Genomic DNA, 22,216 nt, shown 5'->3' with positions numbered 1-22,216 from the left:
ACAAAGGATTGCCTCTGGGTAGAGAGGAGACATAAGTGGCCTATAGACAAATGGCAGTTTGTAAAGGGAAAACCTTGTGTTAGGGTGAGGTGTTTAATTTTAATTGGGCATGTTAATTAGGTGGGCCAAGTGGGGGATTTTGATTGCTGGACTTCAATACTTCCATAGCTAGGATTTGGTAGTCAGCCTCAGGAGGCTGACTACCAAATAAGCCAAATAAGAGTAGACCTTAATGTCTAGCCTATGGAATGTAATCTAGCAGGTTTTTATCAAGACAGAGGGAATAGGGAAGAACAAGGCCTACCAGAACCACCATGCTGGCTAGAGTCCCTTCACAACTGTGGAGTTCCTTTTGAGGGTGTAGCGGTCCTGGTGTTGTATTTTATTTTTGGGAGATATTGCTAGAAACTTGCAAATGTGCAATGGAGAGTATCACAGCAAGTAATTTCAAACTAATGTAAATACTTGGAAAATTTCTTATTAACTTTGATATGTAGTAACATCCAGAGCAGTTTTAATTTGCATTTTATTGATAGTATGAGAAACATCATCCATTTTGGAAATTACTTTTTTTTTAACATGGAATTTCAGTGCTTACTGAAGATGAATACAAATTTCTTTATTAAATTTTATATTAGTTTAATTACTTTACATCCTGAGGGTGACCCCTCCCTCCCTCCCTTCCTTCCAGCTCCTCCCAATTCCCCTCCTTCTCTTTCTTCTCTCCCTTTCCCCACAGAAAAGGAGAGTACCCCTCCCTGCATTAACCTTCCTCAGCTGCTTTTGGCTGGAGCCTTCCAGAAGACAGTCTGGTTAGGAGTTTCAGCTAGAATCACACCCATATTCTCCAAGAAGCCTACCCTGTAGCAGGCCTCCAGCTTGACCAAGAAATGTCCTTCCCCGGTGTCTCTTCTTCTTCAAGCCCTCTCCTCCCACTTCTGTTCACCCCACATCTGATCCCTACCCTTGTATCCCTCCCCATTCCATTTCCTGCCCAGTTTCTCTCTTCATCCTCTTCTGCTGTCTATTGTGTTTTTCCTACTGAGTGATACTCTGGCACCCTCCCTTGGGCCCTTCTTGTTACTTAGCTTCTTTGGGTCTGTAGATTATAGTATGATTATCTGGTTACCTCACTTAAGATGATCTTTAAAGAACCTAAGAAATTAATCAATCCAATTAAAAAATGGGATACAGAGCTAAACCATGAATTCACAACAGAAGAATATTGAATGGCTGAGAAGCACTTAAAGAAATGCTCAATGTCCTTAGCTATCAGAGAAATGCAAATCAAAATGCCTTTAATATTCCATAGATCAAAAACTCAAGTGAAAACACATGCAGGAGAGGATGTGGAGAAAGGGAAACATGGAAATTACTTTTGTGTAGTGTTATTTCTACTGTCTTAATTTTTTAATCTGTCTTCTTGTAGACTCAGTAGAGGGCCTTTTATAGTCCAGCTGTTAGAACACTGCTGACAGGATGTACTCTATCTTCTTAACCATGAGCTTATTTCTCTCTGATGAAAGGCTGTTTATTTTCTTTTATAATTTACACATTTTATTTTGTTAACTATTTAAGGAATGTGGCCCTATCCATGAGTTCCTGTCCAGTGCTATACTTTTCCTCTTTTACATGGAGATGATGGCTGGAAGATCTGCTGAAATGGACATTGTTTTCCCTGTTGTCCAATTACCTTTGTAACGTTTGGGGTTGTTTGTTTGTTTGTTTTTTGCAGTCAGAATCAAGCTATTCTATGTATTGTTTTTTCTCTAGTATCTTTTCTGTTCCATTAATTCTTTTTGTCTGTCTAGCTTTGCTCTGTAACTTCACTTGAATTGTGAACAGCTAGTAGCTGGGTTTCAGTCTTTGTCAGTTACTTCCTTGCAGATATTTTACAGAGCAAATGTATTTTATTATTAAGTCTAAATTCTGAATAGAAATCATAGAGCATTTGGAATACTCAAAGAGGATATTAAGTACAACACATCTTTTTGATGTGTTCTTGAATTCTGTTTACAAGTATTTCATTGGGAATTTTTGTGTCTATCTTCATTGAGGAGATTGGCCTATAAATACATTGAAAGTATATGTTTTCATGTAGGTTTGTGTATCATGTGTGTGCCTGGTTTCCATGGATGACATAAGAGGACATTATTTCTTTTGAAATTGAGTTATGGACAGTTGTAGGCTATCATGTGGTTTCTTGGAACCCAAACCAGGTCCTATGCAATAGTAAAGCACATGCTCTTAACTCTTGAGCCCTCTCTCCATCCCTAAATTTGTTTGTAAAATATTGTTTTTATCTTGTTATTGACCTGGTTAAATTGTTTGTCTAATCTTTTTCAATATTTTTATTTTTATTAATTACAGTTTATTCACTTTGTATCCCCCCTGTACCTCCCTCCCTCCGCCCTTCCCAGTCCCATCCTCCCTCTTCCGCACCTGTGTCCCTCTCCCAGTCCACTGATAGGGGAGGTCTTCCTCTCCTTCCCTCTGATCCTAGTCTATCAGGTCTCATCAGGAGTGGCTGCATTGCCTTCTTTGTGGCCTGGCAAGGTTGTTTTCCTTTCAGGGGGAGGTGATCAAAGAGCAGGCCAATCATTTCCTGTCAGAGACAGTCCCTGTCCCTATTACTAAAGCCCACTTGAATACTGAACTGCCATAGGCTACCTCTGTGCAGGGGTTTCAGGCCATTTCCATGAGTGTGTATCTAATCTTTAAAATTTCATTGAGCTTAGATATTCATCTACTTTTTTCCAGTTATTGGAAAACCAGTCTCTTTGTATAATAATTATTTTCTTCTCTCACTACTTTCTTCTCCCATACCTCCCAAAGAAGCCCTCTTCTTTCCCTCCAAACTTACTTTCCTTAATTTGTTTGATGACCTATTGTTTTGTGACTTTTCCTAACAATGTCTACTCACCCCAAATAGTACACCAACAATAGACCAAAAGATTCCACCGTACTGTAAATTAAAGAACCATTGAGTTTATTGGAGTTTATAGACATATGGGTAAGAAGGAATATGGTTGACTCAAAGGTGCAGCATAAGCAAAATCTCAGCCTACCATGATGATTCATGAAACCTGAATTTCTGGAGCTCACTACACAACATAAAGGCAGCTCAACAAGATGAATCTCCTTGCCCTAGATATTATTGCCTCTGTAACCTCAGGGAGCAGCCTTGTGAATCCTGTAATTTTCAGGAGCTCCTGAGATTTGTGAGTTTTATTTACTTCCTGACTCTTAACCTCCCTTCAAGAAGGCATGTATTGGTTTAGAAGAAGTAGCTATGCAGCACCCATTCATCAGTAGTGTAGTCACTCTCCCATTATTTTGTATAAGTTCTGCAGTTTCTTTTCCTGTCGATCTCTTGCTCTGTTCGATTGAGGTGATATAGAATATAATAAATTATTTTGGTTTTACTGTATTCGCGTCCTAGTATATGATGTATTTTTGAGAATGTTTCAGGAACTGTTGAGAAAAATGTGTACTCTGCATGTTTGGTTTTGAATAATCTATATATGTCTGTTGTGTCCATTTGATGTATATATTATCAGAATGACCTGTCTGTTGGTAAGAGTGTGATAGTGAAGTCATCCACTATTACTGTGTTTGTGATTAATTTGTATTTTTATATCCAGTGGAGTTTGTTGGGAGACAGTAGGTACAACTGTGTTAGCTGAATGTAAGTGTAGAATTAGAATATCTACCTTGTCAGAGAATGGAGGGAAACCTGCTTGTTTCCTATTTTCATTTCCTTAGAATTACTTTGTTCATCCTTTCACCTAATTTATCAGTCTTTAGTGGTTGAGAAAAATCAATTAGTGGTTGAAAAAAGTATCTTTTTTTTTTTTTTTTTTTTTTTTTGAGTCAGCAAGTAAATGGATCCAGTCTCCTAATCTTCAGTTTTTCATTGGGGAATTAATAGCATTATTAACATTCAGAGTTGTTATTGAAAGGTCTGTGCTAATTCCTGCCAGTTAGATGGCCTTGTGCTGTCTTTTGTATTCCTATTCTTCATTTGCATATCTTCTGTTCAGGCATGGTTTATTTTATCCAAAAGCTTCCTGGTTGAGTTTTTCTTTCTCTTCAGTCTGAAGACTTTCTGTAGGTATCTTACATAGGAGTGATTTAGTGGTCGGGAATTCTTTCAGCTTGTTTTCTGTTTTTTTGGATACAGTAATCTGGGTAGGCAGTCACTTTTAGCACATGAACTATACTGCTCTTTTCTCTCCTACACTGTCCTTTAGCTACTTAAACTGAGTACTTTAAATTTAGCACAATTATCTAAAGCTTTTCATTTTCCTCATGGCTGAGGATGTATTTATTGGCCATTTGTTTTCTTTTGAAAACTGCCTGTTTAGTTAATTTGCTTGTGCACTCTCTGATTGGACGTCTTGGAGTTTGGGTATTTACAACTTTGAGTTATTTATTCTAGATGTTAAACCTATACACCTATCAGGTGTATAGCCGACAGACTCTGTCCTATTTTGCAGTTGTTCTTTCTGCTTATGTTCTTGGCTGAGAAGAAGCTTCTTGAGTTGTTGTGAACCCACCTGGCAATTCTCACTCCTGAGCTGGGCCATTTCAGAAGCCCTCTCCTGTGCCTGTATCTGAAGTGCTTCACAGGACTTCAGTGAAAGCTGCCTCGGGCAGTATCAGATTCAGACTTTACATTACCGGCTTTGTTCATTTGAATTGTTTCATATGAGGTGAGAGATAAAGGTCTAGATTCGCTCTTCTATATGTAGATTTCCATTTTTCCCAGCAATGTTTGCTGAAGTGGGCCTCTTTAATGTTTTGACACCACGGTTGAAAATCTGATGACAGCAAGTACACAGGTTTCTTTTTCCTCTGTTTGCTCTTTGATCCATATGTCTGTTTTTGTGCTGGTATCTTGCTGGTTTTAGTACTATAAGCTATTTACTCTTATTTGGCATACACAATGTTGATAAACTGTCCATGTGTTAAGTAAAGCTGTTAGGACAGAAGATTAACTTATCTTCTCTAATATAAAGTTCATTAGCATTTTAGTGACAGGTGATACTGAAGCAACCGCAAAGTTATCTGTCTACACTTACTCCTCAATTTCTTTATTTTGAGGATTTTACCAATAAATATCTATAAGGGGAGTAGATACAAAGCCTAGTATTTGCAACTTTAAGCAGAATGTTTGCTTTACTTTGCCTTTATTTCAGTTATGCTAACATAAAACTTTCTAAATAGCTAATGACTTTCATCGCCATTTTGTACAAGTTGTACACATGTTGTTATGCAGATAGACAATATGGTACACATACCATCTTGTCTTGAAGAGCAATGTCCATGTGATAAAAGACAGTAAGTGTTACAGCAAGGGAGTCAACAGAATGCATGTTTTTCTGAACTCACCTTGTTTTTGGGTAGGTGTGCTTAGACTAAGCCTGGGGTCTTTACAAAGGACCATGCTGTAGGGACCAGCCTCTGTACTTCTTTATTAATATGTGTGAATAAAGAGGATATAGTAGGGAACAACGCAGAAAGTATTAATAAACGAAACCCTTAACAGTGTAGTAGTATTTTAGACAAGGTCACTACCAGGATATTCAGTTTGATTTGGTTACATAGGTCATACAGTAGAATAATGAGTGCATCAGCCTGAGGCTTACAGCCCTATTTATTGGGCTAGTAATACTATAGCCATTTTCTTCTTCGTCTTTATATACTGTCACCTGTATGTCTCATACACAGAGAATTTGTTCCAGGCCCCTGACAGATGCCAAAATTCTGTGTAAGAGCAAGGTTGTTATAAAATTACATGGTATTTGCATATTCACAACATCCAGTGTACTTAGCATGTCTGGACTCTCTGGCGCGCCTCTTGCAATGACTACTCTTCAGGAGCCATCAGTTTTCATGTATAGAGCATTATGGAACTGCTCAGTGCATTTTCTTTTTCTCTTTCCTTTTGGAATATTTTAACATGTGAACATTGTGGATGGCCTGATGTCGGTTGTGGGAACCAAACTCAGGTCCTCTGGACCTGCGTGGCCAAGCCATCTTTACAGCCCTTTGCATGTTTATTTTAAAGCAGAATGTTAGAAAAAAAAAAAAAATGAGCATTTTCAAGTGTTAAATTCAGAAAGTTATGTCTGTTTTATTCTTTTCTCTTTATTACCTTTCTCAGGCTTGCTGGAGAAGATACTCCACCAGGAAACAGTTTCTGAAGTTGAAATACTATTCAGTCATTCTTCAGTCTAGGATAAGAATGAAAATTGCGCTGACATCTTACAAACAATACCTTTGGGCCACAGTTACAATTCAAAGACGTTGGCGTGCCTGTTTAAGAAGAAAACAAGATCAACAAAGATTTAAAATGCTAAAATCTTCATCCCTTGTAATCCAGTTTATGTTCAGAAGGTGGAAGCGACGCAAGTTGCAGTTACAAACCAAAGCTGCAGTCACGTTGCAGCGAGCTTTTAGAGAATGGCATTCCAGGAAACAAACACAAGAAAGATCCGCTGTCGTGATTCAGTCGTGGTATAGAATGCACAGGGAATTGCAGAAATATGTTTATATTAGATCTTGTGTTATAGTCATCCAGAGAAGATTTCGGTGCTTTCAAGCCCAAACGTTATATAAGAGAAGGAAAGACGCTGTCCTGACTCTGCAGAAACACTACAGGGCATATCAGAAGGGGAAGCTAGCACGCACCAACTATTTGCAAAAACGAGCTGCTGCCGTTCGACTACAGGCTGCATTCAGGGGGATGAAGGCTCGCAATTCATACAGATTGCAAATTCAGGCTGCCTGTGTTCTTCAGTCCTATTGGAGAATGAGACAGGAAAGAATTAGATTTTTAAACCTTAAAAAGATTGTTATCAGATTACAAGCACACATAAGAAGACATCAACAACTACAGAAATATAAGAAGATAAAGAAAGCAACTATTATAATTCAGACTTATTTACGTGCTTCTGTTTCAGCCAGGAAGGTTCTCGCATCTTATCAGAAAACACGGTCTTCAGTCATTGTTCTACAGTCTGCATATAGAAGGATGCAGGCCAGGAAAATGTTTTGTCACACTTTAACTTCTGTTATAAAAATTCAGTCATATTATCGGGCTTATATATCCAGAAAGAAATTTCAGAGCTTGAGAAATGCTACAATAAAGCTGCAGTCAATTGTTAAAATGAAACAAACACGCAAGCAGTATTTACAGTTAAAAGCAGCTACACTATTTACCCAGCGGTGGTATCGTTCTCAAAAAATGGCTGCTCAAAAAAAAAAAGACTACACACAGATGCGTGAATCCTGTATCAAATTGCAAGCATATTTTAGAGGATACCTGGTCAGAAAGCAGATGAGGTTGCAAAGCAAAGCTGCCACTTCTCTACAGTCTTACTTCAGAATGAGGAAGGCGAGGCAGCACTATCTGAAGGTGTGCAAGGCGGCTGCTGTGATTCAGAGTTTCTACCATGCCTACAAAGCACAAGTCTGTCAAAGGCAGGACTTCCTGCGGGTCAAAGGAGCAGCTATCTGTTTGCAGGCAGCTTACAGAGGCTACCAAGTACGCCAGCTGATCAAGCAGCAGTCTACAGCTGCTGTTACAATTCAGAGAGTTTTTAGAGGCTACAATCAGAGGATGAAATACCAAAATGTGCTTCAGTCTGCTGTGAAGATTCAGAGATGGTACAGGGCATACAAGATTGCTAAAGACATGAGAACGCAATTCCTAAAGACAAGAGAGGCTGTGCTTTCTCTCCAGTCTGCCTACCGTGGCTGGCAAGTTCGACAGCAGCTCGGGAGGGAGCACCAGGCTGCAGCGAAGATCCAGTCTACTTTTAGAATGCTCATGGCCCAGAGGCAGTTTAAACTATTACGAACAGCTGGAGTAGTCATCCAGCAGCATGTCCGGGCATGGGCTGCAGGAAAGAGGCAGCGCTTAGAGTATCTTGGACTCCGTCATGCAGCTCTGGTGTTTCAGGCGGCATGGAAAGGGAAGATGCTGAGAAGACAGATTGACTGGCAGCACAAATGTGCTGTCCTCATACAGTCTTATTACAGAATGCATATTCAACGAAGGAAGTGGAAGGTCATGAAAATGGCTGCTCTTCAGATTCAGGTGTATTACAGGACTTACAAAGCTGGAAAAGAACAGCACTGTTTATATCTAAAAACAAAAGCAGCTATAGTAATTTTGCAGTCAGCTTACCGTGGTATGAAAGTGAGAAAACAAATTAAAGAATACCACAAAGCAGCAGTCACCGTACAGTCTAAATTTAGAGCCTACCAAACCCAAAAGAAATATACAAACTATAGAGCTTCAGCTATTATAATTCAGAGATGGTATCGGAATATTAAAATTACAACCAAGCATCATCAGGAATATCTTAACTTAAAGAAAGCAGCAATTAAAGTTCAAGCCACTTTTAGAGGCATTAGAGCAAGAAGACATATTCAACACATGCACATGGCAGCCACGCTTATTAAAGCCATGTTTAAGATGCATCAGTCAAGAGTAAGATACCACAGGATAAGAATGGCAGCTGTTGTCATTCAGGTGAAATACAGAGCATGGTATCTAGGTAAAGTTCAGCGTGAAAAGTACCTGAGAACTTTGAATGCTATTAAAACTCTTCAGGCTGGTGTCAGAGGAGCAAGAGATAGACAGACTATAAGAAAGATGCAGATGGCAGCCACACTCATTCAGTCACACTTTAGAAGATACAGACAGCAAACATATTTTCATAGGTTGAGGAAGGTGACAAAAATGATTCAACAGAGATACCGAGCAGTGAAAGAAAGAAACATTCAGTTTCAGAGGTACAGTAGCCTGAGGCATTCTGTAATACTCATTCAGGCTGCCTTTAGGGGACTGAGAACTAGGAGACATTTGAAAGCAATGCATTTAGCTGCAACTCTTATTCAGAGAAGATTCAGAACTCTACAGATGAGAAGAAAGTTCCTCATTCTCAGGAAAACTGTTATTTGGATTCAGAGACAATACCGTGCAAGAATTCATGCAAAGTATTATCAACAATTACTGTTAGAAAAGGCAGTTATTAAGATCCAGTCTTTATACAAAGGATGGGTGGTAAGAAAAAGGGTGCAAAAGATGCACAGGGCTGCAACTGTTATTCAGGCCACCTTCCGAATGCACAGAGCCCAGGTAAGGTACCAGGGTTTAAAGCGGGTGGCAGTTGTGATCCAAAAGCAATACCAAGCACACAGAGCTGAAAAACGGCAGAGTCAGCTTTTCAAACAGAAACAGGCTGCTGTGATCCTTCAGGCGGCCTTTAGGGGGATGAAAACCAGAAGTCACCTGAAGACTATGCATTCTTCTGCAACCCTTATTCAGAGTAAATATAGAGCTCTCATAGCAAGGAGGAGATTCATTGCTCTCAGAAAAGCTGCTGTATTTGTTCAGAGGAAATATCGAGCCACCATTTGCGCCAGGCATAAATTGCACCACTTCTTGCGGTTACGAAAGGCAGCCATTACAATACAGTCATCTTATCGAAGACTGATGGCAAGAAAGAAGTTACAAGAAATGCACAGGGCTGCAGTTCTCATCCAGGCTACTTTTAGAATGCACAGAACATATGTTAGATTTCACACTTGGAAACATGCCTCGATTACAATTCAGCAGCATTATCGAACATACAGAACTGTAAAACTACAAAGAGAAAAACTTATCAGACAGTGGGACTCTGCTGTGGCCCTTCAAGATGCACACAAAGGAATGAAAGCTAGCCAGCTTGTAAAAGAACACAGTGCCGCTGTCATAATAGAAAGCACATACAGGATGCACAGGCAGCATTGTCTCTATCAGGAGCTACGGTGGGCTGCAAAAGTAATACAAGGAAAATATAGAGCAAAGAAAAAGAGACAGCAAGCTCTTCTACCCAGTGTATGTGAGGAAGAAACAACTCTTCCGGCGCATTTTCAGGGTTTGAACACTACAGAACAAGTTCAGCAGCAGCATGAAGCTGCCCTGACTATACAGAAACATTTTAGAGCCTTTAAAGTGAGGAGGCAAATGGAGTCTGAAAGAGGCTTCCAGGTAAGGAATGTGCTACAAATGTCCTGGCTGCCAAAAGCATGTGCTAAAGCTGTTTATTGAACAAAGAAATATTTTTGTTGTTGTGGTGGTATAACATTATTATAGATCGGTTCTGAAAGGAAATAAAAAGTTAGCAATTCAGCAAACACCCCCTTCATGGCCACAGGGAGCAGATGCAAGGGGATTGAGATGGTGATGAGCTCAGTGCGGAGCACCAGGCTGTAGTGCCTCATAGGTGACCCAGCAGATGTGCGCTAAGGCAGCTCACACTGCAGGTCAGAAGACCAGTGAGTTTTTAGGATATGCTTGTCCATTTTTCTCACATTCTAATAACTGAACCTGTGGAAGGATGGACAGGAAGAAGAAGAGGGCCTAAGACTTGGATTTGGAAGCCATAAGAACGCACGGGTATTGAGCAAAGTCTACATGGTCCTAAGAAAGAAAGAAAACTAAGAAACTTGGTATCAACAGGCCTAGGGTTAGGGGGAGAACAGGAAGTGTGCTCAAAACCCAGATACTGTGCATCAATGGGTGTCTAGGTTTTAGTTAGGATCGCATCATCTACATAACAGAAAAGCCATATTAACCTCATGAAAAGTCAACTGAATTATATTTTCTATAAGTAGGGGCTTTGGGGAGTATTTCAGTCCTTGTACTATTTGAACTGTGTATCAACTTATTTTATTTCTCTGGCCTGTAATTTTTATGTTTTGTTACTATCAGGATTAATCATTTTTTTAAAAACAATTTAATTGAATAAGTTATAGGTGTCACTATCATAAAGATGCCAAAATGAAAAAATCTGGTTGTTCTCTCAAAATCCTGCTGCAGGCAGACCCTATAGTGACAAATGAATTGGAAAAGGAGCTGTTGCTCTTTCTGTCCAGAAAGTAGAGTTTCTTTTATTTCTCTTCTTCTGGATGTTTTGAGGACCATGTAGCAATATCTGGCTTTTAACAAATCATTCGTAGCTTACAGTTTTAAACTTCTGATTGGGCTGTGCTGAGGTGGCTGGCCTCCAGCCACACAGTGTATATGCTAATATATGGTACTACATATTCACTGTTGTCATAAAAACCACTGTTATTAGAATGCTCTCTGTGTGTCAGTCTGCTAGAGCAGAAACCAACTTGGTTTTTACAATTAACGTTTTGTTTCTATTTGTTGCATATTAGCTTATAAAAAGTGCATTTGATATAACATTAATTACATAGGATCTTTCTAGCTTAGACAATTATTGTATACTTATTATATTTATATGCTTGATATAGGCTGTATGGAGAACATATAAAGCTAAGAAATACTTATCCAAAGTGGAAGCTGCCTGTAGGATTCAAGCGTGGTATAGATGTTGGAGAGCACGCAAGGGATATGTAGCTTTATTAAAAGCTGTTAAAATTATTGAAGGTTACATCTGTGCTAAGCTGGAGAGAATGAGGTAATGTATTAAAACTCTGGAAGAGTGTAAAGTAACTCTGCTTATTTTCTTTTAAATAATTGTTCAATTTATATGGTTTTAAAAATTGTGTATGTGAGTTTGTTCTCCATTAATGGTACAAAATATATGTTAGGATTTTTTTAATGAAAAGTATAACTTTGATAATATAATTTAGTAAAAAGCATTTATGTGATCTATTCAAATCCAAAGGGATGAACCTAAAGACAGAAGATTAGAAAGTGAGAGAACTGGTTTAGTATTGATTTCCACTATCTTTGCTGATTTAGCTACTGGCAACAATTGTTAATTATTTGTGGGTAGTCTATGTGTGAGTGACAGGGAGAGGCAGAGGTTATCGCTGTCTGCTTATTTTTTGAGCCAGGGTCTTGCTAGAGCGAGTACCCAGCAAGCTCTGGCTCTGTCTGTCTAGGTGGACCTCAGTGCTATGTCTGGCTTTCACATGGGCACCCGCAATCTGAATTCAGGTCCTCATGCTTGCACAAGACACTTTGCTGATTGAGAAGTCTGAGTTTTGATTTTGTTATGTCATGTACCATCTACTGTTTATCACTCTGCCCTTACAGAATTTACTTTCCTATTCCTACTTAATTTCGGTTCCAAAAATGTTCACAAGCTAGTCATTCTTTGTTATCAAGTTTATGTCATAGAATTGGTCTTTCTTTTCCAGTATGTGTCCCTTTCTCCTGTGATGGTTTTATTTCAGTCACTGCCTCCATCATCTGTGATTCCTCTACCTTTTAATTAAACATTTAAAAAATCTTGTACAAAATTCTTTGTCCCACTAGATTTCAGAGCTTATGTTTTATACAATAGAAGATTGCCAATTACAAAACTGGCTTTCATTATATATGTAAAAATCTGATTGCTAGAATACAAAGTATACTTTGGCATTTTATGTCATTGCCTTTCTAATATTTTCTTTCTTTTATTTTTGGTGGGGGGGAACACTGACTAGATTAAACTAATTTAAACTTAACTTTCTAATCTACTTTTCAGGTTCTTGAAGATGAGGGCATCAGCAATTATAATTCAAAGGAAATGGAGAGCTACACTCTCTACAAGAGTAGCTCATAAGAATTTGATTTTAAAAGTAAGTGTAAATAAAAGTAATTCATTTACACGATCCACATCAGGAAATAAAACAAACAATGTTAAAGATTGAACTGTGCATTTGTTTTACAAATGTTGGGTTTAGTCCATTAAAATTAGATTCACTCGTAACGATATGATTTGCTCGTATGCTGTGTATAGGAGTGTCTCTCTGCCTCTGTCTTCCCTCTCTTTCTCACTCTCTCTCCCAGTGTGTATGTGTGTTAAATAAAATATTCTCAAACTCAAATTTTTCATGATTGCAGTGAAAATAATGTATGTTTGAAGAAAGTAAAGAAATATACTTTGTCTAGTATAAGTCAAATATATCATAACATGCTTTCTCAACCCTATGTTTAAATATTTAACAGTTTTAGATTACCTTGTTATTAAATATAACTTTTAAATAATTGCTGTGTATCAGCATTAGAATTTTGCATGTATGGCTTAAGCTCATATAACAGTCATTCTAACTACCTAACCACAGTTGTTTTTACTCTGACCATTGGCACTGGGTAGTAAACGTATGTGGTAGTTGTTATTACTATGATCATTTTAAGTGCTAGAAACTGTTTAGAGTGCTAACTTGCCCATGATTTTTAAGCAGGTGTGTAGAAGATTGCAAAATCAACTTTCTTAAATGGATTCTAATCTTACCCTTTAAGTGTATGGGAAAATGATTTCTGAAGCTGTTATTGAACAATGTATTGAACAATGTAAGGAATGCAGTTGACATGCTGCGTAGATGTTTATTACAAATATTTCCTTACTTCTGTGTATGTGCGCAGCGGGTGTGTGTCCACCACATGCATGCCAGCGCTGTGGAGGTTACAGGGACACGTCGGAGCCTTTGGAGCTGGAGTTGTAGAAGCTTGTAAGCCACTATGTCAGCACTCATCTTTCTACCCTGCTTTGTAGCTCTTAAAGCTACAAACGGCTTTTGCTGTGGTTGATTTTGTACATTTCACACTGTGGCTTGTATTTTCGCCCAGTGTTTTTGTCCTATAATAATGTTCTTCTTTCCCTCCACAAGGTGGAAAGAATCAGGATGAAAAGGAAAGGACCCAGTAGCTACAGACCTTGTGACCCCAACCTGTACCTTCCTTCATTTTTTTGCTATAGATCTGTATGGTTTTAGAATTAATGTTTTATTCCTTTTCTATGTCCATGAAATAGGACATTCTCAAACTATGAAAATAAGGAATATTATTAGTACAGCATCTCCCTTTACAGTGAGAAATTCAAGAACTTTTAAGAGGATCAAAATCTTATTCCTGCCTATTAATGTTACCACCTTTTTCCTTATAGAGACATCGAGCTGCTTGTTTGATACAAGCTCATTTTAGAGGCTATAAGGAGAGGCAGTCCTTTCTACAGCAGAGATCCGCTGTTTTAATCATACAGAGATGGATACGAGCCTTGCTGTCTGGGAAGCGTGAAAGGATGAAATATATCAAATTTAAAAAGTCTACAGTTGTTTTACAAGCATTGGTGCGTGGCTGGTTAGTAAGGAAAAAAGTAAGTATTTTAGAGAAAAATTAAAGTATTTAATGTTAAGTAGTGATAAATTTTGAATCTTGGAGAATGCTATCAATATTAATACAGTCATTAACTCAGCTATTAGAGAGCTATTTAACAAGATCATTGGTTGTCATGGTTTTGTTGCTCTTCCCACAGATGGTTACACCAAACATACAAAATGAATTGAGTTTTTTAAATTTGTTGTTTGTTTGTTTGTTTAATTTTTAATGAAGTAACACTTAGCAAAAGAACTGGCAGGAGTGTGAAGGCTTCGTGTGTGGAAGAGTACAGTTTGCACACAGGCAGACTTTGGTTACTCTCCAGCAACTCTAAGAACTACTGTCCTTGTGACAGCCACATCTTCACTAAGAAAGGAATTTTTTTTGTCTGTAGGAAGGTCATGACTTTGGGGCTAAGGATACGTGAACTGGTCTAGACAAAAGTCGTTAGATTTGAGGTTTAAAAGGAGAAATCTTGTATTCATTAAATCTGCTAGAAATCTAAAGTCCAAAGGTCACCGTGGAGCTCTTATGTATTTTGGCTGTTTTTCTATTGAAATTTTTTTCTCTGTGTGCTTAGGTTTCAGAACAGAGAGCCAAAATTCGACTTCTCCACTTTACCGCAGCTGCTTACTGTCACATGTGTGCTTTTAGAATCCAGCGAGCCTATAGATTCCACATGGCTGTGAGGAATGCTGCGAAGCATGTGAATTCAGTCATCTTTATTCAGGTTAGCTTGTCCTCTGCATTCAAACAAAAGATATTCATCGTTTACAGTGGTTGTGTGGTGGCACACCTTTAATCCCGGCTCTGTGGAGGCAGAGGCAGGCAGATCTCTGTGAGTTTGAGGCCAGCCTGCTCTACAAAGTAAGTTCCAAGACAACTAAGGCTACACAGGAAAACTCTGTCTCAAAAAAATATATACATATATGTACATATATATGTAAAGAATGTTTTTTTTTTATGTTACTCATTTTTAGATGTACTTACAGAAGGTCACAGAATATTTAGACTGTAGATGCTAGCTCACAGGATGAGGTAAGGGTCAGGAACTAGTCTTTGTTTTGTGGGCCAGAAATATGAGTGATCCTCCACTAATGTAATTGTACTCATCCACACCCTCACTCTGTAATACTTGTTTCTCTATATCCTTGTCCAGCCTTGAGAGACATTCTGATTTTGCCACTCTAATGAATGGGAATGGAATGACATCTTTGTTTGGATTTACTTGTTTACTGTCATTTCTAGTTTTTCCCATCTTAGTCACTTAAATTTGTACCTGTGTATTATTCACTATTCAAAATGCTTATTTTTCCTATTTGATATCCATATCGTAATTTATAGTACTTATACAGGGGAAGTTTTGCTTTTGTATGCACTGCCATAAATTTACATATAAAATATTGGGGTAGAAAACAACTTGCAAAATGCTGAATAGATTCATATATATTACAACCTGTGCCCACATATATTCAATAAGAGCTTGAAGGATTTGCTTGAAGTGTAATAGGAAAATGATGCCACAGAATAGGATGTAGGGTCAAACGATAATTCAGTATTCCTTCATTTTTGCATATAAATGTATATATATGTAAGTCTGTTTATAAATACATAAATATATGTGTGTCTATATAACTCACATATATATATATTTACAAGTAAAAGTGAAAAACCTTCATGTTTTAAATAGAGATGGTTTCGAAGAAGACTACAACAAAAGAAGCTTATTGAACAGTATCATAAGATCATAAAAACTGAACGTGAAGTTCAAGAATGTCAGCTCCGGCAGAATAAGGCTGCATCTGTGATACAGAAGGCTGTACGCCACTTTCTCCTTCGCAGAAAACAGAAAAAAATGAATAACAGTGCCACAAGAATTCAGGTAAATTAAAGTTTACTTTTTTTTTTTTCTTGGAACTCTAACAGTCTTTTATTAATGAAAAGAAGACCTATTTAGAAGCGTAGCCACCTATATTTAATAAAAACAATTTATTAGTCTGTTGACTTGGAGCTTCATTTACCCCAAAGAAAGAAAGGTAGTAGGTAAGTGCCTTAACATTGTACAGGGTTCTAGATCAGATGAGATTTTCTGAAAGCAAACAACACTAAAGACTCCTGAATACAAGTCTTTCGAGGGACAGAATGACAGAAGAAGAAAAATCTATCCTACCATGATGTATTTGTATCTTTCGCCAAATTAAGTATACTATCTCTAATTTATCACACACTTGTGGATAATACTGCTTCTTTTAACAGGCACACAGAAATTTCTAGTGAATCTGTAGGGACTGAAGCTCTGGGTTTCCTGTTTGTTCATAATTAGAAATATGGTTATAGTCTTAGTTTGCATAGAACCATATAAAAGCTATGCAGCAACATGCACATTTGTGCTAAGCACTCAAATAGTGTCATAGCCTAAGATTATAATCTAAGGTGCAGCTTCAGTTGAAATATAGGTTCAGAACATTACTGGCTGACATTTATAAATGACTCTGTTATACCTGTTTGTGAAGGCATTATGGAGAGGCTATTCTTGGAGGAAGAAAAATGATCACACAGAAATTAAGGCTATTCGGTTAAGCCTCAGAGCCGTCAGTAAGAACGTTGAGGAGGAGAACAAGCTCTACAGAAGAACTGCACGTGCACTTCATCATCTGCTGACGTACAAACACTTGTCTGCCATCCTGGATGCTTTGAAGCACCTGGGTTAGTTTACCGTCTCAATACCATGTTTAAGAGAAGGACTACTTTTCTCTAAATGTAAAAAAAAAAAAAAAAGTGAAATAATAGTGTTTCCTAAATTATTTTTTTGTTCTTGTGAATTTCCTTGTTTACTCATTTGTTTCTCTTTCAGAGGTTGTTACCAGATTATCTCCACTTTGCTGTGAGAATATGGCTGAAAGTGGAGCGATTTCTACAATCTTTGTTGTCATCCGAAGCTGTAATCGTAGTGTCCCCTGTATGGAAGTCGTTGGTTATGCTGTTCAAGTATTGCTGAATGTGGCAAAGGTAGCCTTCTGTTCTAATAATAAAACATACATTGTCAAGAATCATGACCCTGCAAATTCACTTAAAATTCACTTATGTTCAAGAGTCTTTCTGGGAGTAAAAAAAAATTCATCTATTAACATAGCTATATGTGGAAATACTAGTTTTTATAGGATTTAATTTGTTTAAATGACTGGCTGTCATTTACTGTCTACATGCTAGTGATTTATGTGTTATTTAATTTTGTATAACCCACTAAAGTAGTCCTGTTTTATTTTTCAGAGAAGTTATAGTACTAGTACTTATTAAAGTTAGAGACAGTTGAGGCATTAAGTGGAAAAATTTTCTACCTGAGTCGTCTCCTGAACCACCCTCCTGTGTTCATGAGAGGTAGTAGATGAGAGCAGACTCCAATGCCAAACTCTGGATTTGGGTCCCAGATCTGTATGATGTTACAGCTTGCTTAGATGCTCTGTGCGTCCTGTTTTTCACCTGTGTAAAAAGGCTGTTGCTGGATCCACCTCGGTGTCACTGAAAAGGCTGAGTGCCTACACCCAAGGTGCTTTCCTAACAAGACCATGGTGTTAGCTAGTGGTGTTATATTAATATTGTTATCATGCACTTTTTAATGTAAATCTAATGACATGATTGGACAAATAAGCCATTGAAAATATATCTTAGACTCAGTTAAAGTTATCATTTATTTTATAGCAATTTCATCTCCTCAAGGAACAAAGAATGGGGTAGCAAACTAGGTCTTCTCTTTACTGTTACCTTACCCTGTGGTAACCAGTTACCTGTGAGAGTCATACTACAAGGTTCTTTAATCTACCTCATGATATTCTCTCTCTCTCTTAGAGCTTTTGACTCTGGTTCACTTTAAAACTCTAACAGTGGGTGGGGAAAATGATTAAGATGGAAATGTGTGTAGAAGATGGGTCAGAAATAACAAAATGCCGTCAAAAAGTCTCTGCTTGCTGCAGATGCTTCAGAAATTTGTCTCCAACCTTATTATGTAGTTAGACTGTAAAAAGACATGTTCCTTGTAAGGTTTCATTTTATCCTGGTCTCTTTTAAGTATGATAAAACGATCTCAGCAGTTTACGATGCTGAAAACTGTGTGGACACACTGCTGGAGCTTTTGCAGATGTACAGAGAGAAGCCTGGTGACAGAGTTCCTGAGAAGAGTGCGAGCATTTTCACAAGAACTTGCTGCTTACTAGCAGTGCTGTTGAAGACAGAGCATTGTGCTTCAGTGAGTAGATCAGGCCCCTTTCTCCGAAGCTGTTAACGTCTTTGACATGCATATTTTCCCCTTGGTTATCAAACTGATATAGAGCTTTATATGTATTCACACCTGCTTTAGTGAATGACAGAAATGAATTCCCACAGACATTTCTCTAATCCTGGAGTACCTGTCTCCAGGGCTGGAAGGATGGCTCATTAACAGTGCACATGCTTAGTGCTCACATGGCTCTGAAGCTCGTCCAGAGAAAGAAAAGCTGAACTCTGACAGTAGAATTTATTACACCCATGTAAGCAACTAATGAGGAAGAATAACATATCCCAGCATGTTAAGAACAGGTCTATGTAACTGTCCTGACCCTAGCCCTGGCCTGCTGCTGTTACCATGTTTAGATGTGAGACTTCAGCTCTGAGACCAGTGAGCCTCTAGGTCCAGCCGCTGACTTACAGTAACCATAGCCTGTCCCTAGACTCTGTCTTTCTTTCTGAGTAGATTGAGAAACAACTGAAGATTTTATGCCAGAGAATATGTTTGGTGTGAGGTTTGTTTGCTTGTTGCTGTTGCTGTTGCTGATTTGGTTTTGATATATGTTTTGTTTTAAGACAGGATTGTACTCTGTAGCCCTGGCTGGTCTAGAACTGGCTGTGTAGACAGGCTTGTGACACTGTGCTCCAGTGCAGCTTTTAATGTCATTCTGGCTACTGATAGAGAATGATTTGGGGAGAGCATGTGTGTCTAAGGGAGACTTTAGGCAGGAAGCAAGGATGTGCCCAACCTCCTCCCCAAGGACTACATATCACCTGGGATTGTGTCACTGACACCAAGACAGTCTTTTTGGAAGAATCATGAGACTTGGTCTCTGGACATGATGGGTGGATTGGCTAAAGTCTTAAATGTCTGTGTTTTATGTCTAACCTTTTGAGTATAGTTTTTCCTAGTTACTAACTTGCATATTAAATTAGTTAATAATTTAAATCAATCTACCTGGTGAATTTAGAGAGCATTCTTCCTGATTCTTAGAAGCTGAAAATCATAGTATTCATGATTCATGATTTGGTTGTTCTATGAAAGAAAAACATTTAATTCTTACCAGTTTTTTACAAGTGTAATTTTCCTTCTTTTTTTTTTTTTCTGTTTCTTTTTTTTAGGATGCACATAGTAGATCAAAAGTCATCGATCGTATTTATCGTCTCTACAAATTTACAGTTCCTAAGCATAAAATGAATAAAGAAGGGTTATTTGATAAGCAGAAGCAGAATTCCTATACTGGCTTTGCTTGTATATCAGAAAGATCTGTGAAGACCAGAATAATTTTGAGGTAAGCAGTTAAAAGCAGTCTGCAAATTCATGTGCAATAGATTCATTTAGTATTTACCAAAGCAAAATGCTGTGAACATTCTGCGCAGGAGGAGAACACTGCGAGGAGTTCTAAGTACATAATGAAGCATCGTTACTGTAGCTTTGAACATTGCCTAGTTACTCAAAAAATTCAGTGTTAAATGGTGTTAAAAGCATGCTAAGAAGCTGGTTATAATTATACCACTTGTTTTCCATATTAAAATTAAAATATATTGTATAACAACTGTCAAAGTCCCTGTTGGCCAAAATGTCAGCCTCCTCTCTTTCCATAATTACACCAATTTCTAAATTTCTTATAGATAAGTTCTTTCTTCCTAAGGCTTTGTGGACAGCTGTTACAAATTACCGTAAGCTTGGTGGGTTAAGTATTTATCACTGTGTATAATGTTCACATTGAGTTCCTGAAGAAAGAAAAATAAAGTTGGAGAAGACATGACAGAATGGGAGGCATTCGAATCATAGGATTTGTTTTGGGAAAGCCTGGTAATCTTTGACATAGAAGCAAAATGCGAGTAAACCATTAGAAAGCTATCTGTGTGGCTGAGCAGGAGAGAACCAAGGTCCCAGCAGGAATCAGAGTAACATTGGTGTCGGGATTTCTATTGCATTAAGGCCAGATGAAGGTGACCATCGTTAGAATCATGTTCCCCCTTCTGTCACGGAAATTACCTCATTGTGTGTGCCATATTTGGTCTTATTATCTATCTGTGTCCAGATTCTCTAATTATCAAATAGGAAAGAACAGTAAGATATCTAGGAATACACAGAGATTTCTGTGAGAGGATACATGACACTTCCTCACCTATTTCTCAATTATCAATGACATTTGTGTGATAATAAATTCAAACTCAGAAGCACCTGAGAGGGTACAGAGACCTCTGAAAAGAAGCAACGAAGAAAGTAGTCATTATGGAGAGAAAAACGCGAAGCAGGATGCTATGCAATTTCAGATGTCTCTTTAAAACCTGGATTGACCCAAGAGGCAAGCCAGATTCTGTTATTTTTCATTGCCAGTATTCTGTGCAGGAATGGAAAAACATATTTTTATGTAGTTTTGGAACACAATTGGATTTTCCAGATGAATGCCATAGGAGAAGAAATCAAGTTGGTAGCATTTTCAAAAGATATTATTGATATATCTATGCTAGTTAAGAGAATTTGGGCACTGTGTCCTGATGAACTATTGTGTACACTTTGGGTTGAATGAATTGGAGACCTTGGTAAGCTGGAAAATATGGTTTAGAGGCTTCAACAAGGCATGTGACAGGATGGAATCAGGAGTGGGGTTTTCAGAATAGAAGTTTAAGGATGACACTAAGATCCAGTGGCCATGCTGTTTCTGATGAAGGCAAAATCTAGTTTGTGCCTGTGAGAAAGGACAGTTGAATGGTTAGGGAAGTACAGGAAGAAAGTGTTCACGGGACAGCAGGAAAATAACATTGTCCAGGCTGTGGGCTGTTTTGTCATATAAGGATGCTAATGTTATTAAGAATTAAGAATGGTGGCAAGATCTGAGTAAAGATTTAACCAGTTTCACCAAGGATACTGCCTTGAGAGCTTGGTAGATGAACAGAAAAGGCAGTGGGTGGAAGCAAATAGCATAAGCTACAAAGAAGCAAGCATCATCTTTTAGATATATGTTATATAGTTAGTAATAAGCAGTGATATAAAGCTCTCCCACATTTTAATGGTAACTCTTTGACAGAAACACTTCACTAATTTTCACTCTCTCTGTTTTTAACAGACTTAAGCCACAGTGGGTTTTAAGGCGTGATAATATGGAAGAAATCACAAATTCAGTGCAAGCTATTCAACTGTTGATGGATACCCTTGGCATTCCATATCAGTAAATGGAAACATTTTCACTGTGGGACTATAAAAAATTACACCAATCATGGATACATGGAGCAGTTTTTACTGTCAGTGTAAACTGGTTAGATATGACTTTGTACAAAAATAAAAATGTATATATTACAAGCTACTAAATTGTTTAATAAAAACTTCATAGGAATCCTTGAAGTATAGGATGTTTTTTTTTTTTTATTCTCTCATATATACATCCCTGCCTGCAGTTTCCTCTCCCTTTCCTTCCCCTACCCCCACTTTCCCCTCTTCCATATCTTCCCTCCCATCAGAGAAGAGCAGGCTTCCCGGGGACATCAATAAAACATTGCATCATCAGCTACAGTAAGAAGGCACACATACAATCACCTCAAGGCAGGATGAGACAACCCAGTGGGAGGAAAAAGGGCCTACAAGCCCTTTCTGTTGTCAATAATCCCACAAGAACACCAACCTACTAGCCATAACACATGCAAAGAACCTAGGTCAAATTCATAAAGGGTTCCTGATTTTCATGAGTCCCAGTGAGTTGACTATGGGCCTCTTACTCATGGTGTCCCTTGACCCTTCTGTTTCCTCCAATTCTCTTTCCCTTCTCTGCAGGACTACCTAAGCTCCACCTAATATTTGGCTGTGGGACTCTGTGTCTACTCCCATTAGTTCCT

At 38.1% G+C, this 22,216-nt stretch overlaps 1 protein-coding gene across 1 annotated transcript in view; it reads left to right on the top strand.

Annotated features, from left to right (window-relative positions):
* Nucleotides 1–21,728, top strand: part of Aspm (assembly factor for spindle microtubules) — a 43,822-nt gene extending 22,094 nt beyond the window's left edge. Inside the window, exons 18-27 of the mRNA XM_055624744.1 lie at nucleotides 11,320–11,486; nucleotides 12,504–12,597; nucleotides 13,905–14,114; nucleotides 14,697–14,846; nucleotides 15,807–15,998; nucleotides 16,630–16,822; nucleotides 16,971–17,125; nucleotides 18,183–18,359; nucleotides 19,499–19,668; nucleotides 21,454–21,728. Of these exons, the coding sequence (XP_055480719.1) occupies nucleotides 11,320–11,486; nucleotides 12,504–12,597; nucleotides 13,905–14,114; nucleotides 14,697–14,846; nucleotides 15,807–15,998; nucleotides 16,630–16,822; nucleotides 16,971–17,125; nucleotides 18,183–18,359; nucleotides 19,499–19,668; nucleotides 21,454–21,559 (1,614 nt within the window). The 3' untranslated portion in view covers nucleotides 21,560–21,728. The remainder of the gene's footprint in view (nucleotides 1–11,319; nucleotides 11,487–12,503; nucleotides 12,598–13,904; nucleotides 14,115–14,696; nucleotides 14,847–15,806; nucleotides 15,999–16,629; nucleotides 16,823–16,970; nucleotides 17,126–18,182; nucleotides 18,360–19,498; nucleotides 19,669–21,453) is intronic.
* Nucleotides 21,729–22,216: the final 488 nt, after the last annotated feature.

This window comes from Psammomys obesus, unplaced genomic scaffold, assembly GCF_907164565.1.
Source record: "Psammomys obesus unplaced genomic scaffold, mPsaObe1.curated_primary_1811, whole genome shotgun sequence".
Taxonomy (NCBI): Eukaryota; Metazoa; Chordata; class Mammalia; order Rodentia; family Muridae; genus Psammomys; species Psammomys obesus.
This window is presented reverse-complemented; position numbering and strand designations above follow the sequence as displayed.